Source organism: Podarcis bocagei, assembly GCF_964188305.1.
Source record: "Podarcis bocagei genome assembly, chromosome: 8".
Lineage (NCBI taxonomy): Eukaryota > Metazoa > Chordata > Lepidosauria > Squamata > Lacertidae > Podarcis > Podarcis bocagei.
In genome coordinates this window covers 86,617,827-86,631,852 of record NC_138133.1, presented here as the reverse complement: position 1 = coordinate 86,631,852, position 14,026 = coordinate 86,617,827, and the positions used below count along the sequence as shown (strand labels likewise).

Here is a 14,026-nt window from a genome sequence, read left to right as displayed (position 1 = left end):
ACGGAGAATCAGTTCAAAACCTACCATAACCTTTCTTGACCAATCAAGGTAGATGTGTGTTATGGCAGGTCTTCCTCCTGGTGCTCCCAACCCTGAGTTCATGGTACCCGAAGAAAATAAATATCCAGTCTTTGCCATATTCAGCCATTTTAGATTTCTGCTCCTCCAGGTTGTCAGATTCTGTTTCCCAACTGAATATACTCAAGCTGGTTGTGGAATCCATCTGCAAGCGGAGAGTCAAAACTGCAGCTTGCAAAATGAGATCTGGTGGCCAAGGCCTATCACCAGCTTACTCCCTTCACAAATGATAGGGAATAAGAGATTGTGTACGGACTGGGCTGGAACATTGATGTGGCTTCTCAGTGCTGCAAGTTGCGGCATATAATCATACCATGCCTGTTGATCTTTGTGTGCATGGTGCAGTTTATGCAAGAGCAGCACTTGGTATCTCTGTACTTGAACCTTGCTATGCACTTTTTTGGGTGGGGGGGGGTATTAATAGTGGTTTGAAATGGAATCAGATGATTGTTCCCTAGCTTAAGACATCTCTCCTGGCAGCTCTTGCCATGTGAAGTACACTTGTCTATAAACTATTCACACGGTGTAATGAGCCATTACTATTCAGTAGCTGCTCAGAAATGATTGGAAGCAGGTAGCAGAAAGCTCACTTCATGGCCAGAATCTGGGCAGATTTTGTAAGCATAGAGCTGCCGGGGTGCTTTGGGGGGGCATTTTTACATGGCATCCTTGTAGTGATGGATCATATACTCCCACTATTAACATGAGTTCTAAATAATGACTAACCCACCATGCATCACACAGTGGGTTGTTGTTTTTTTGCCTTATTCTCCACCATTCTTTCCAGAGATGTACCCTTTAGTGAAATGCAAATAAGGCAATCATCTGTTCCATCAACAGTGGTTTGGTAGATATAGTGTCCAAAGTGTGCCCTGCATAGGATTGTCACGCACTAGAGGGAGTCTTCATAGAATCATAGAGTTGGAAGAGACCACAAGGGCCATCGAGTCCAACCCCCTGCCAAGCAGGAAACACCATCAGAGCACTCCTGACATATGGTTGTCAAGCCTCTGCTTAAAGACCTCCAAAGTAGGAGACTCCACCACACTCCTTGGCAGCAAATTCCACTGTCGAACAGCTCTTACTGTCAGGAAGTTCTTCCTAATGTTTAGGTGGAATCTTCTTTCTTGTAGTTTGGCTCCATTGCTCCGTGTCCGCTTCTCTGGAGCAGCAGAAAACAACCTTTCTCCCTCCTCTATCTGACATCCTTTTATATATTTGAACATGGCTATCATATCACCCCTTAACCTCCTCTTCTCCAGGCTAAACATGCCCAGCTCCCTTAGCCGTTCCTCATAAGGCATCGTTTCCAGGCCTTTGACCATTTTGGTTGCCCTCCTCTGGACACGTTCCAGTTTGTCAGTGTCCTTCTTGAATTGTGGTGCCCAGAACTGGACACAGTACTCCAGGTAAGGTCTGACCAGAGCAGAATACAGTGGCACTATTACTTCCCTTGATCTAGATGCTATACTCCTATTGATGAGGCCCAGAATTGCATTGGCTTTTTTAGCTGCCGCGTCACACTGTTGGCTCATGTCAAGTTTGTGGTCAACCAAGACTCCTAGATCCTTTTCACATTTACTGCTCTCAAGCCAGGTGTCACCCATTTTGTATTTGTGCCTCTCATTTTTTTTGCCCAAGTGCAATACTTTACATTTCTCCCTGTTAAAATTCATCTTGTTTGTTTTGGCCCAGTTTTCTAATCTGTCAAGGTCATTTTGAAGTGTGATCCTGTCCTCTGGGGTGTTAGCCACCCCTCCCAGTTTGGTGTCATCTGCAAATTTGATCAGGATGCCCTTGAGTCCATCATCCAAGTCGTTGATAAAGATGTTGAATAAGACCGGGCCCAAGACAGAACCCTGTGGCACCCCACTAGTCACTCTTCTCCAGGATGAAGAGGAACCATTGATGAGCACCCTTTGGGTTCGGTCAGTCAGCCAGTTACAAATCCACTGAGTGGTAGCATAGTCAAGACCGCATTTTACCAGCTTCTTTACAAGAATATCATGGGGCACCTTGTCAAATGCCTTACTGAAATCAAGGTAGATCACCTTCTAGATCATCAGTCTAGATCAGCGGTTCTCAACCTGTGGGTCCCCAGATGTTGTTGGACTACAACTCCCATCATCCCTGAGCTCTGGCGTTGCTAGCTAGAGGTGATGGGAGTTGTAGTTCAACAACATCTGGGGACCCCCAGGTTGAGAAAGGCTGGTCTAGATGATCTAGATTTGATGCTACTAAGCAGAGATTGAAATCCTGTGCTCCATGTGCTGCAGTCAATCTTCTGACTCCATTCTTGCCCTTGTTAGAGAAGCCGATGAGGCCCATACTTGCAGTGTACTGCCCCAGGTACTCCAAGGAGCCCCGGCTGCTTGTCCCTTTCATGCGACATAATGGTGCTGAAGGGCACTTTTCTGCAGTGACCAAAGTTGCCAGCTACAAGTGGGAACATGAGCCTTCCTCATCTGAAGTCTGCAGCTTCCCAGGGGCAGCCTCCCTTTCCCTGCAGTCTTGGGTAGTCTCCTTTTGTTCCAGTAGAGAACTTGCCACCACCATATGACAACAGGCCCCTCTTCACTATGTGGCATCCACCTCTAATGTTCCTTTTCTCGTTGAATGCAAGTTCATGCTGTCCTGAATTCTGCGTTTTCCATAATGTGCTGAGGCCAAAAATGAACACTGCCATTTCTGCTGACTTTTTATCTTAGCTGCGCACAGAAAAGCTCGGTCAAGAGTATTTATTTCTGAGTCTTGGAAATGCCAGGGCGATAAGTCTTGAAAACCTGTGTTGTTCAAAGCATCACCCAAGCTCTAACCTTGAGCAGGATTCCTGGGTAAATACAGCATCTTAGATTCTGGCCAAGATCCCGGGAGCCACTCTGGCAGGATGCCAGAAGGCTTTAAGCATGCTCAGTGGACTTTGGGCCTTCACTTCTTCTAAGGGCAGCCCCCTGTGCTGTACTGTGAAAGTCTTCTGTGCTTCACTTCAAAGATGGTTTGCCATGTCGAGTATGCAGGGCTGCTGTTTGAGGAACACAAGCCCAGAGTCCCCTTGTAGACTGCAAGAGTAGCTGTGTGGCTCTGAATCTCAGCCTCTGTAGCAACAGCTGAAAGTCTCTTTGTTCCTCTGGGTGGAATTCACTTTTAAACACTCAGGGCTCACCCAGTAGCTTTGGGAACTTGCCTGCTTTTGTTTCAAATTGCCGGGAAGCTGAGGCACAAATTGAATGTGTGCTTGCTTAATAGGCTGAAGAAGCTGAGCTTTTCCCCAGGCAGGAATGATTTTCAGAGGCAGGTGGTCAAACGAAGTAACATTTCTCCTCCTTCATGGGCACAGCAGTACAGTTTTTGTGACATGCTGGCTTTATTTCACCGCTGCAATAATTGTGGATTGCTGTTTCCCTCGGTAGAGTTAAGGTTTTAAGTCTGTCTCATCAACAAAGGCTGACGATGTATATGGCTTTTAAAAAACCCTGCTTGAAATCCAGTTCTTCTTGCCCCTGAATCTGGTTTTTAAACCTGGCTTCTACATCCAGCTCAAATGAAAAGGCTTAAATGTACTACAGACGAATGCTTATGCTTTGGCCTTTTGACTCTCCAACACAGAAGACTGTGCTGCATTTAGGGTGCAGCCACAGAAAACATGTCCTTGTTCAGCAGCAGAGGTCACCCATATGGTGCTGCCCAGATGTTGTTGGATTAGTGGTCAGGGATAATGGACGTTGTAGTCCAAAAGCTTCTGGGAGATCACCATGTTGGCTGGACCTGTTACAGAAACTCAGGTTTCTATAAAACTCATATTCCTTTGGCTTGCTTGGCTGTCCAAATTGGGTTGTGTTAGATGTGCATAATTAATACATGAAAATAAGTCGTGCTTTATATTACCGCCCCCCCAATAGTAAATCTATTCCCATATTCTGCTCTAAAGACAGTTGATTCATGTGCTAGCAACAAACGAAGAATAAAATAGGTGGGCTGGGGGAGTGAAAGCATAGTTAAACACATAGAAGCCTCAAAAACCTAGGTAAAACATAATTAACCTTTTTAAAAACTCTTTTTTAAATGGGTTAGACAGAGTCTTAGAGTCTGCTACAGGCTATGATCCAGGATGCTATAATAATAATAATAATAATAATAATAATAATAATAATAATAATAATAATAATAATTATTATTATTATTATTATTATTATTATTATTATTATTATTATTATTATTATTAATGTGTACCACACCCATCTGGCTGGGTTTCCCCAGCCACTCTGCGAGGCTTCCAACAAAGATTAAAAATACATTAAAATGTCACACATTAAAAACTTCCCTGAACAGGGCTGCCTTCTGATGTCTTCTAAATGTCAGGTAGTTGTTTATCTCTTTGACATCTGATGGGAGGGCATTCCACAGGGCGGGTGCCACTACCAAGAAGGCCCTCTGCCTGGTTCCCTGTAGCTTTGCTTCTCACAGTCAGGGAACCGCCAGAAGGCCCTCGGTGCTAGACTTCAGTGTCCGGGCAGAACGATGGGGGTGGAGACGACTCCCATATTCAGAGGCCCCTTTTGCTCACCAGCTGCTGGAATCAAACTTCAAGGGGATGCTTGTTGCCATCATGTGCTGTTTGTGTGTTTGAGCACCTGAGAACAGCCTGGCTGGTGGATGGGGCCCCAGGTCCATCTGGTTCACCCTCCTCTTCTCACACTGGCCAACCAGATGCCTGAGGGTAGCTCACAAGCAGGAGCTGGGCACCAGTAGCACTCTCGACTCAACTTCCCATGGAGTCATTAGAGTGACCTCTGGCCAGTTCCAGGGATATGTGCTGTTGCAATTCAAGGACGGTTAGAACGGTTTACTTTCTCAGGAAAGTTAAGTTTCTGAAGAGGCGAGCCTTTCCCAAGAGCTCTGTTCCCATTTAGCGATGAAAATGGAGATTCTCATTAAGTGAAATCTATTTTAGGGCTTTCCGGGCAGGGGCAGAACTGATGGGAAGGCCCAGTATATTCCCATCTGTGGAATTCACAATCAAGCCATCGATGGCAAGAGGTCTGGCAAAAATGGACACAGTGCCCTTTTCTCCCTCTTAACGTTTTGAGATTTGCTTGGCGTTTAGAGGCAAGCATAAGAGGATTCAACAGGCTGCTTTAAAAATTGTTTTTGGTTTTTTTTACAAACAGTGCCAGAGTCTTTTGAGCTGCCAAGCCTCCAAAAGAAAAAGAAAAAAAAAGAGTTTCTCTAAAAGGATTATTTGCTAATCTCAGTGTCTCAGTCTAAAATTCCTGTATAAACACAGAGACCCTCCTTAAAACGAAATCTGGAAAAGGGCAGGTCACCAGGACTCTACATTCACATTTTGGAGGAGGCAGAATATTGCATCGTCATCCCATTTCCCTCTTTCATCCTGGAGTGGATTTTCCTGGCCCGCCCTCAGGAAGCTGCAGGACCTTTCGTATAACGTGGCTGTGCTGGAACCTGCCAAGCCAAACAGAAGCTTTTCCTGAGATTTTTAGGTCACACAAAAGGAACCAGTATTGGACAGAATGGAGAAATTCCCCTTATTGCAAACAACAGTTCTGAGCTTCTTAATATCTGGAGGAAAATGGAGCTTGGAGGCATTTCTGATTTTATTTTTGAAAGAACAGTTTTTTTGCCACGGGGAAACCAGCCAAACATTGCACAGATAACCCTGGCTGTTTAGTTTGTGGTGGATTACTGTTGGTATTGGCTTCAGAAATGGCAGGGAAGCATAACAAATGAGTATCTAGCTAGGCAGATACAGTCTTCTGCCAGGATTCTGGAATTTCAGCATAGGAATCAAGTGGGTTGTTTGTAATTGGTCCCCAAACTATCCTCCAGCATAGAACTTGGCCAAGGGTTTGACCAAAGATTTTTTGCAAACAGGAGCAGAGCAATTAGATGACTAAATGATTCCTTCTACTGAGCACTTTCCCCTCAGAGAAAGAGACCGAAATTTTCCTCTGCTTGATCTCTTGTGCAGAGAACCAGGTGTCTGAGGCCCGTTTGCTGCTTCCACGCTGAGGGGCTCCTCGTAATCTTTTAATTCCTTTGCTTCTCGCTGGGCTGTTTTGCCCCTGTTGCTGTTTGCATGCTCTCTTGCTAGGGGTGCATGGCAGATAAAACTCTCCTTCCAGGGCTGGGCATGGACACTCCGTTTCGGGGGGGGGGGGCAATGGCTAACACAACTGAGCAGAAATGGGTCCAGATGAACTTTGGGGCTGGGGCGTTTTAACAGGTCTTTCTTGCTATTCCTTATATTTTGGAATCCTTGCCCCCCCCCTGCTACATTTTATTAACCTTGTGTTTTTTTCTCTTTTCCCTTTCTCTTCTGGTAAATTTCTTTAACCACCCCTCAAACTCTGCTCGACACTAGCCATGGAGGGTAAGCACTTGGAGTGTGCGTGTGGTTGTGCGAATGACAAGACTACGCAAGCCCTGTGTGGCAGTGCCTTTTGCTTTTCACAAATGCCTCTGCATGTGCTCTGGTGGCTGCAGAAATTTGTTCAGACCCCCAATCCATCGGGAACACCTTCACCCCTTAGAAATGAATGATATGTTTCTCAGCCAGCCGGGGAGGGAGAAATGAAGGGCTGCCACGTCTGCAGAACGATTTGTTTATTTATTTGCTTTATTTAAATAATTGATATGCCACTTAACTACACTAGTCTCCGAGCAGTTTACAAAGATACAACGTAGAAAGTAAAAATCAGTTAAAACAAGGGGATCAAAGTTCAGTTAAAATATATGGAATATAAACGTCTTCAGTAGTCCCCGTAAGCTCAGTAGGGAGGGACCTATCTGACCCTAACTGGAAGGGAATTCCATAAAATTGGACCCACATCACTAAACACACAGTTCCTGGTGGATATGAGCCTTGCATGCAAGCCATGATGGAGCACTCGCAATGACTCCCTTGAAGACTTAAGTGATACAAGGGATTAGGTACAAGTCCTTGAGGTATCCTGAACCCAAATTGTTAAGGACCGTGAACCTCACTTGGTAGCACACAGGCAATCGATGCAAACATTTGAGCTCTGGAGTTACGTGCTGGCAATAGTCTGCCCCCAACAGCAGTCGTAACAGCAGCATTTTTAACCAGCTGAAGCCTCCGGACTGGATCCACAAATAGCCCCACATAGAGTGCACTGCAAGAACAGAGTCTCGAGGATTCCAATACAGAATACCATCCCTGCCCACAAACACCTGTGGTTGCCATACCAGCAATAGCTGGCCAAAGGCACTCCTAGCCACTGAGGCTACCTGAGCTTCCAATGACAAAGATGGCTCCAGGAGCACCCCCGATCTCTGAACCTCTGTTTCTTTCAGAGGGACTGCAACCACATCTGGAACAGGCAACTCTCCCATTTCCCCAGACGTGACAACTACCAACCCACAGTGCTTCCATCTTCCCAGGGTTCAAGCTCAGTTTTTTGGCCCTCCAGTCTAACCATGCAGTCAGTGCCACAGCAGAAGTACACCTGTAGCATAGCAGCACATCAGTGCTGATACGTTGCAAACATCTGGCAGGCTGCTCTTTTGCAGACATTTCCTCACCCCCACCCCTAATTCTTTGAGAATGGGAGGAGCCTTCAGCTGTGAGATGTCCCCCCCCCATGGTCTGCCCAGTGAGAGGGGGAAGATGGCTGCCTTCCTCTCAGCTGTAGGAAAGGAGCAGGCAAACAAGCTCCTTTCTCACCCAGTCACATGCAGGTAATTCTCTTACCTGCCCCTGGCTCCTCCCCCCTCTGCCTCTAGCTGCTACACCTTTGCGGAGTATTCCACATCCTCCCATTTCAGAACCAGGCACAGGAAGGGGGAAGCAACAGGGTGGCTGATTTTGCTGCCGTGCTACAGACTCGGGCATGAAGCAGTGTTTGCCGTTCCAACTGTGCCCGCAGCACAATGTGTCCTCTCGGATGACTGTTTGCCTTAGCCTTAAAAGGAGGCATGTGTAGCCTTTTCCCACTGTAACGTCTGAAACTTCTTAGGCTCCTGGAGTGCACAGCTTTTCACTTCTGACTGCTCTTCATATTTATTTATGGAAACCATCCCTTAATAAGAAGTATCAATGGGGTGGTCACATAGTTGGCAAGGGGATATTCTGACCAAACCCTGACTTAAGACCCGTGAACAACACAGGAAGCTGCCTCACCCACTTAAACTGCCATGCGCTTCATTGGCCTCACCCACCACTGGCTTACCTCCCTGGCTGTGGCTCTCAAAGCTGGTCAAGAGAGGGCAATGCTAGGGAATGAACTTGGGGGTCTGCAGTCATCAGACTCTTTACTCTGGAATATTTCAATTGAATTTAGGTGACCTGAAGATAATCTAAATATTGAAGGTTATGCAGAGATTCTGTTGGAGCAGAGGCACCAACTGCAACGTGAAAGTATTCCTACTTGGTTCTCCTCTCTGATTTTATATTGTGGCTCAGCTTAGTTCATATTCCCAGTCTTGGCCACTGAGTCTTAGAAACTCTTCAGGGTTTCCATCCGCTTGGCCGCTGTTCGAATGTGTATGCCCTGTGTTTGTAGTTACAGAAAGGAGTCCTCCTGAAGCTGAAACTTAGAAAAGTAGATGAGCGCCATCTGGTGGGCAAGCATGTGGAAGTAAAGCTATCTCCTTTCCCCCTCCAGATTCAGCCGCAAGAGATTAGCCCTCCCCCAACAGCCAACTTGGATCGTTCCAATGACAAGGTCTATGAGAATGTCACAGGCCTTGTGAAAGCGGTCATAGAGATGTCCAGCAGAATTCAGCCAGCCCCACCGGAGGAGTATGTCCCTATGGTGAAGGTAAGATAGTCCCCCATCCACCCCCCATAGAGTGGCCTTACAGTCTTTCAAGATGTGTGGCAGAAGAAAAGCAAAAACCAGGATTGGGATATGCGGGGTTGTATGTGCGCGCATTCTCAAGCTCTCCTGCATGGAGAGAAACTTAAGCAGGGTTCAGCAACCTTTTTCAGCTGTGGGCCGGTCCACCGTCCCTCAGACCATGTGGGGGGCCGGACTATATTTTGAAAATAAAAATGAACGAATCCCTATGCCCTACAAATGATCCAGAGATTCATTTTAAATAAAAACACACATTCTACTCATGTAAAAACACCAGGCAGGCCCCACAAATAACCCAGAGATGCATTTTAAATAAACGGACACATTCTACTCATATAAAAACATGCTGATTCTGACTGCGGGACAGATTGAGAAGGCGATTGGGCCGCATCCGGCCCCCGGGCCTTAGGTTGCCTACCCCTGAACTTAAGCACCTTAACCAGCCCTATGTCTAGTAATGAAAGATTCTATGTGGTTCACTCTCCTTGATGTATGTAGTTTATTACTATAAATGGGGCTGTGTGTAAAAGACACATGGGTGGAATTTGACCAGGGCATTAAACTCAGGATACTGAATATCTCTGAATTTGTTATATTTCTAGTCCTTTGTGCTCGGAAGCTTGAGAGACGATACCTACTGAAATGTCAGGTCCACAGTGGGAATGACTGAGCAGGAATTCCACAGGATGGGATTGGGATAATTGGTATATAATTAATCATGATTTCTTGTCTTTGGCTAGGAGGTTGGCTTGGCACTTCGAACTTTACTGGCTACAGTAGACGAGACCATCCCAGTGCTCCCGACAAGCACCCACAGAGAGGTAGATGATTCAAGCTTTAATTTATGGATGGCAGGCCTGCACTTCAATGCACTCTGCAGTCATTGGTCTGGGTTGAGCAGCACAGAGCCTCTGGAGCCCCTCATATGCTAGCCTTCCCAATGAATACAGCCCTTCATATAGAAGTGTAATCAGCAACCAGTTTGGACCCATTAGTGGTATAGCAGAACAGCGTAATGGAGCATGTCCATTGGGAGGCAAGAGTTGCAGGGGTGGGGCACACATTGTTTACAAACAGCAAAAAGTCATCACCAGCAGAAGTTTTACTATGCTAAGCGAATGGTCTCCCCCTAGTGGCACAGCAATAAAACTGCTAGCACACTTGCAAAGCTAAGCTCTGAAATCCAGGGACCCACCGTATTTTTCGCTCTATAACACGCACCTGACCATAACACGCACGTAGTTTTTAGAGGAGGAAAACAAGAAAAAAATATTCTAAACGAAACAGTGGATGTATGATTTTTGTGGTTCATGCTGTGGCCAGACGTGATCTGACGGTGAGTTTGGGGTAGCCCAATGCAAAAATCCTGAGGATCCAGGTGGATCCATGCTTTGTAACCACGTTTTTGCGCCATTGCAGCCCCATGAAACAGTGGGTGCGTGGGTGTTTTTGGGTGCAGGCTGTAGCCATGGATATGCTATGTGATCTGATGGTGAACTTGGGGTGACCCAGTGCAAAAATCCTGAGGATCCATGTGGATCCGTGCTTTGTAACCACGTTTTAAGTGGGGAGGAAAGGAAAAGCGTTCAAGGGACAAGGAACACGCGTGGGGTGTGTGGAGAAGGATGCTGCTAATAATGCAGAAGAGGGGTTTAAGGGAAGAAGGAACACGCGTGGGGTGTGTGGAAAAGGATACGGCTAATAATGCAGGAGAGGGGTTTAAGGGGAGAAGGAGCTCGCGTGGGGTGTGTGGAAAAGGAGCTTTTCGGTGAGCTGAGGGGGGAGGGAAAGAGCACTCTTGCTTTAAAGGAGCCAACCGGACAGGAGCCACTTACAGCTCCTTTCCTCTCCCGCTTTGCTCCTTCTCTCCCTCTTTGCCGCTTTACACAGCTAATGGTGAATCCCCTGCAACCCAAGTCCTGCTCAGTGGATCAGCTAAGACGCTGGGAGAATCGTAATTTCCCCCTCTCCCTCATCCCGTGCCCTCCTGTCCCCAGCAGCCTTTTTAAAAACTTTTTTACTGGTTTTCACTGCGCTCGTGGCTCAGAGCCCTCCTGTGCCCTGTGGTCCCTCTGCAGCCTCATTGCTCCGTTTAGAGAGCACACGGACCTTTGCTAGCTGAGGCTGCAACAGCTGTTGCTGGCTATGCGGCGCTTTTTCCGGCTCGCTGTGGCTCCCGTCTGTCCCTCCTTGCGTGTAAGCGGCTGCTGCCCGCTTTGCTGGCATGGCTCTCCTTCCCTCCCTCCTCCTCGGCTCCTCCCCCTCCTCCTGGCTGTAAAGCAAGCAAAGCCCTGCAAGCGGCTCCCGCTTTGCTTGACTGATGGCAGCCATGGCTCCGGTCGAGTGCATTCGCTCCGTAACACGCACAGGCATTTCCCCTTACTTTCTAGGAGCAAAAAAGTGCGTGTTTTGGAGCGAAAATTACGGTAATAAATTCCATTATAGCCCCTGGGGAAAACAGTACAGTGGAACCTTGGTTGCCAAACAATTCAGAACTCGAACGCTGACAACTCGGAAGTGAATGCTTCTGTTTTCGAACATATTTCGGAATGGATTAAGTTTGAAAACCAAGGTTCCACTGTAGTGGCCATGACTATTATTTAGTGAGTTTCACACCTAAGTGACTTATTTTTTAATTACATTTACATAACCACCTTTATCTTCCAAAGATCTCAAGGTGGTATGCATGGTTCTCCACCCCATTTCATCTGAGATGATTTATTGCTCAGAGAGATAAGGTCTGGCAGGCTTCTGTTGTGCAGCACACATACCAAAACTCTGAGCAAAAGCAGTCACACAGCGGTCAGGAATAAAGCTTTCTGTCTTCTGTGCGTCAGTGTGCATAAATCAGGCTCTCGCGCAGTTACTAAAACTAAAAGCACTTCATTTACAGCATTCTAACCATTATCATGGAACACTCGGAAGTGACGCAGTCTCTCCCCGCCCCACAGTAGGCAGGACGCACACTGAGCTGTTTAACCCTGTAAGCTCAGGTTCTCCTCACATTTCATCCTCACAACCCTGTGAGGTAGGTTAGGCTAAGAGGTGACTGGCCCAAGGTCACCCACAGTGGGGATTTGAACCCTGCTCTCCTGTCCTAGTCCACCACTCTTTAACCATTACAACACACTGGCTCTGCAGGGACATTGAACATTTCCAACTAAGGGTCCAGTGGTTTTCATTGGGAATAGAAGTCCCTCCCACCACCAAGATGAGTATTGTAGCACCTTTTGCCTTTCCCTACACCAGGTGTCATCCTGATTCTTCTCTCTTCCAGATTGAGATGGCCCAGAAACTCCTGAACTCTGACCTCGCTGAACTGATTAACAAGATGAAGCTGGCTCAGCAATATGTTATGACTAGCCTGCAGCAGGAATACAAAAAGCAGATGCTCACGGCAGCTCATGCTCTGGCTGTGGATGCCAAAAACTTGCTGGATGTTATTGACCAAGCCAGGCTAAAATCGATTGGCCAGTCCAGGCCCCATTAAATGCAGAGGGAAGTTTGCATTGTGCAGTTGGGAGAGCCTTGCTCCCTTAATGGGCAAATTAGCCTTCCAGCAGAAATGAGAATTGACCCTTCCTGGTCCTGGATTTCCAGTAATTCCCATGCTGCTTAACAAAATGACGCCTGTTGGTTCTTCAAGCATCTTTTTTCCCCCTAATTGACAATGCCAGGAAAAGTCTGAGATTGAAAACGTGTCAATTTTCACAGAACTGTATCTGCACAGAATCGGTGGACATCAATTTGAAATTTTCACATTACGTGGAATGTGGATCTCTTCATTTGCCAAGGGTTTTTGTTGTTGTTTAAGAAAAAGGAACAAGTCAAAGACCTTGAACTTTTCAAGGTGCAGAACTGAGCAAAGGTATTGTGAAGAATTCTGGGAAACCTCAGGGCTGAGAATTCTTGCCCACAATATGCGAACTGTCCAGACTGGAATACTTTTTTTTATTAGAACACTTAAAGCCGCAAAATGCTAATCACAATTTACAGAGAAAGATTAAAAAGCTATATTTTCAAAGCACCTGTCATTTCAAAACAGAAAGTCCTCTTCATCCATTTGTTTCCCTCCCCTTCCATGTGGACGTGTGAAGCATTGGATTGGAAAGTAGTTGTAGAACACCAACAGAGAACTTGTCTTTTTCACCAGAATAACATGCCAGTTTTTTGTAGCAGTTGTTTTCCTCGGAAGCAAAAACAAGCTGCTTTGTACCAGAGCAACTCAAAGCTGAATTTAGAAGAAAATGTTATGTAACCATACATGTCCCCCATTTTTATATAATTTATAAAGAAAGATTAAAGCCATGATGAATATTTTAAACCTGCCATTGGTGTGCCTGATTAAGGGATTATAATGAAATAATGGGCAAATGTGATGTAATTGTTTCTTGGCAACTTAGTACAGAATTCTCTTCCTAATTTGTTTGTCTCTCTACTTCTCTGTAATGGTAGGTCACCTTGTGTGGTATCAAACAGAATCCTCTCTGGAAACATTTAGGGGGGAAATCCCTAAAAAATGGCTCCTTTCCAAGTTCCTCCCTATACAAAGGACTATGAATAGCTTCAGTGTATTTTTTAAGAATAGTGAAATAAAGATTGTCTTGGATGGGGGTAGACACAATTAGCATGAAATTAATTGTTAAGGGATTCTGGACTCCTAGGAGTTTGAGGACTAGGGTCTAAAAGGCCTATAATCCTTGCCATTCTACATCACCTTATTGCTTTCACCTACCAGCAGTTCTTTCATTTACAGGTTGGGGTGGGGAACCTCCAGTCCATGAAACAAAACATGGCACCATCAGGCTTGTCAGTACATTGAGGAAGCGCCACCATCGTACTTCAGGAGTGGTACATGTGGGGCTCTCACCTTAGATCCAGCTGATGGGGAGATCTGATCACAACTTCAACATGCATGCCAATTCTTAAGTTTAATGAAGAAATTGGGGGGGGGGGTTAAATTTAAATTCTTCTGCAGCAGAACTCAGCCCCAGATGCAACAAAACATGCCTCTCCTGTATTGGTCTCTTCAGCCACAGCAGGCGCTATAACTTTCCAAAAGTTTGACTTCATCCCTGAAGGTGCACTCCTCCATTGTTTGCAGAGGT

The 14,026-nt window shown here is 46.1% G+C and overlaps 1 protein-coding gene across 11 annotated transcripts in view; it reads left to right on the top strand.

The window, feature by feature from the left end:
- The window catches only part of PTK2 (protein tyrosine kinase 2), a 206,681-nt gene extending 193,439 nt beyond the window's left edge, over positions 1–13,242 (top strand). For all 11 annotated transcript variants that reach the window (XM_081204424.1, XM_081204417.1, XM_081204426.1 and 8 more), the window contains 3 exons: positions 8,724–8,879; positions 9,659–9,739; positions 12,196–13,242. In XM_081204424.1, coding sequence (XP_081060550.1) covers positions 8,724–8,879; positions 9,659–9,739; positions 12,196–12,408 — 450 coding nt within the window. In that variant the 3' untranslated portion in view covers positions 12,409–13,242. The remainder of the gene's footprint in view (positions 1–8,723; positions 8,880–9,658; positions 9,740–12,195) is intronic.
- Positions 13,243–14,026: the final 784 nt, after the last annotated feature.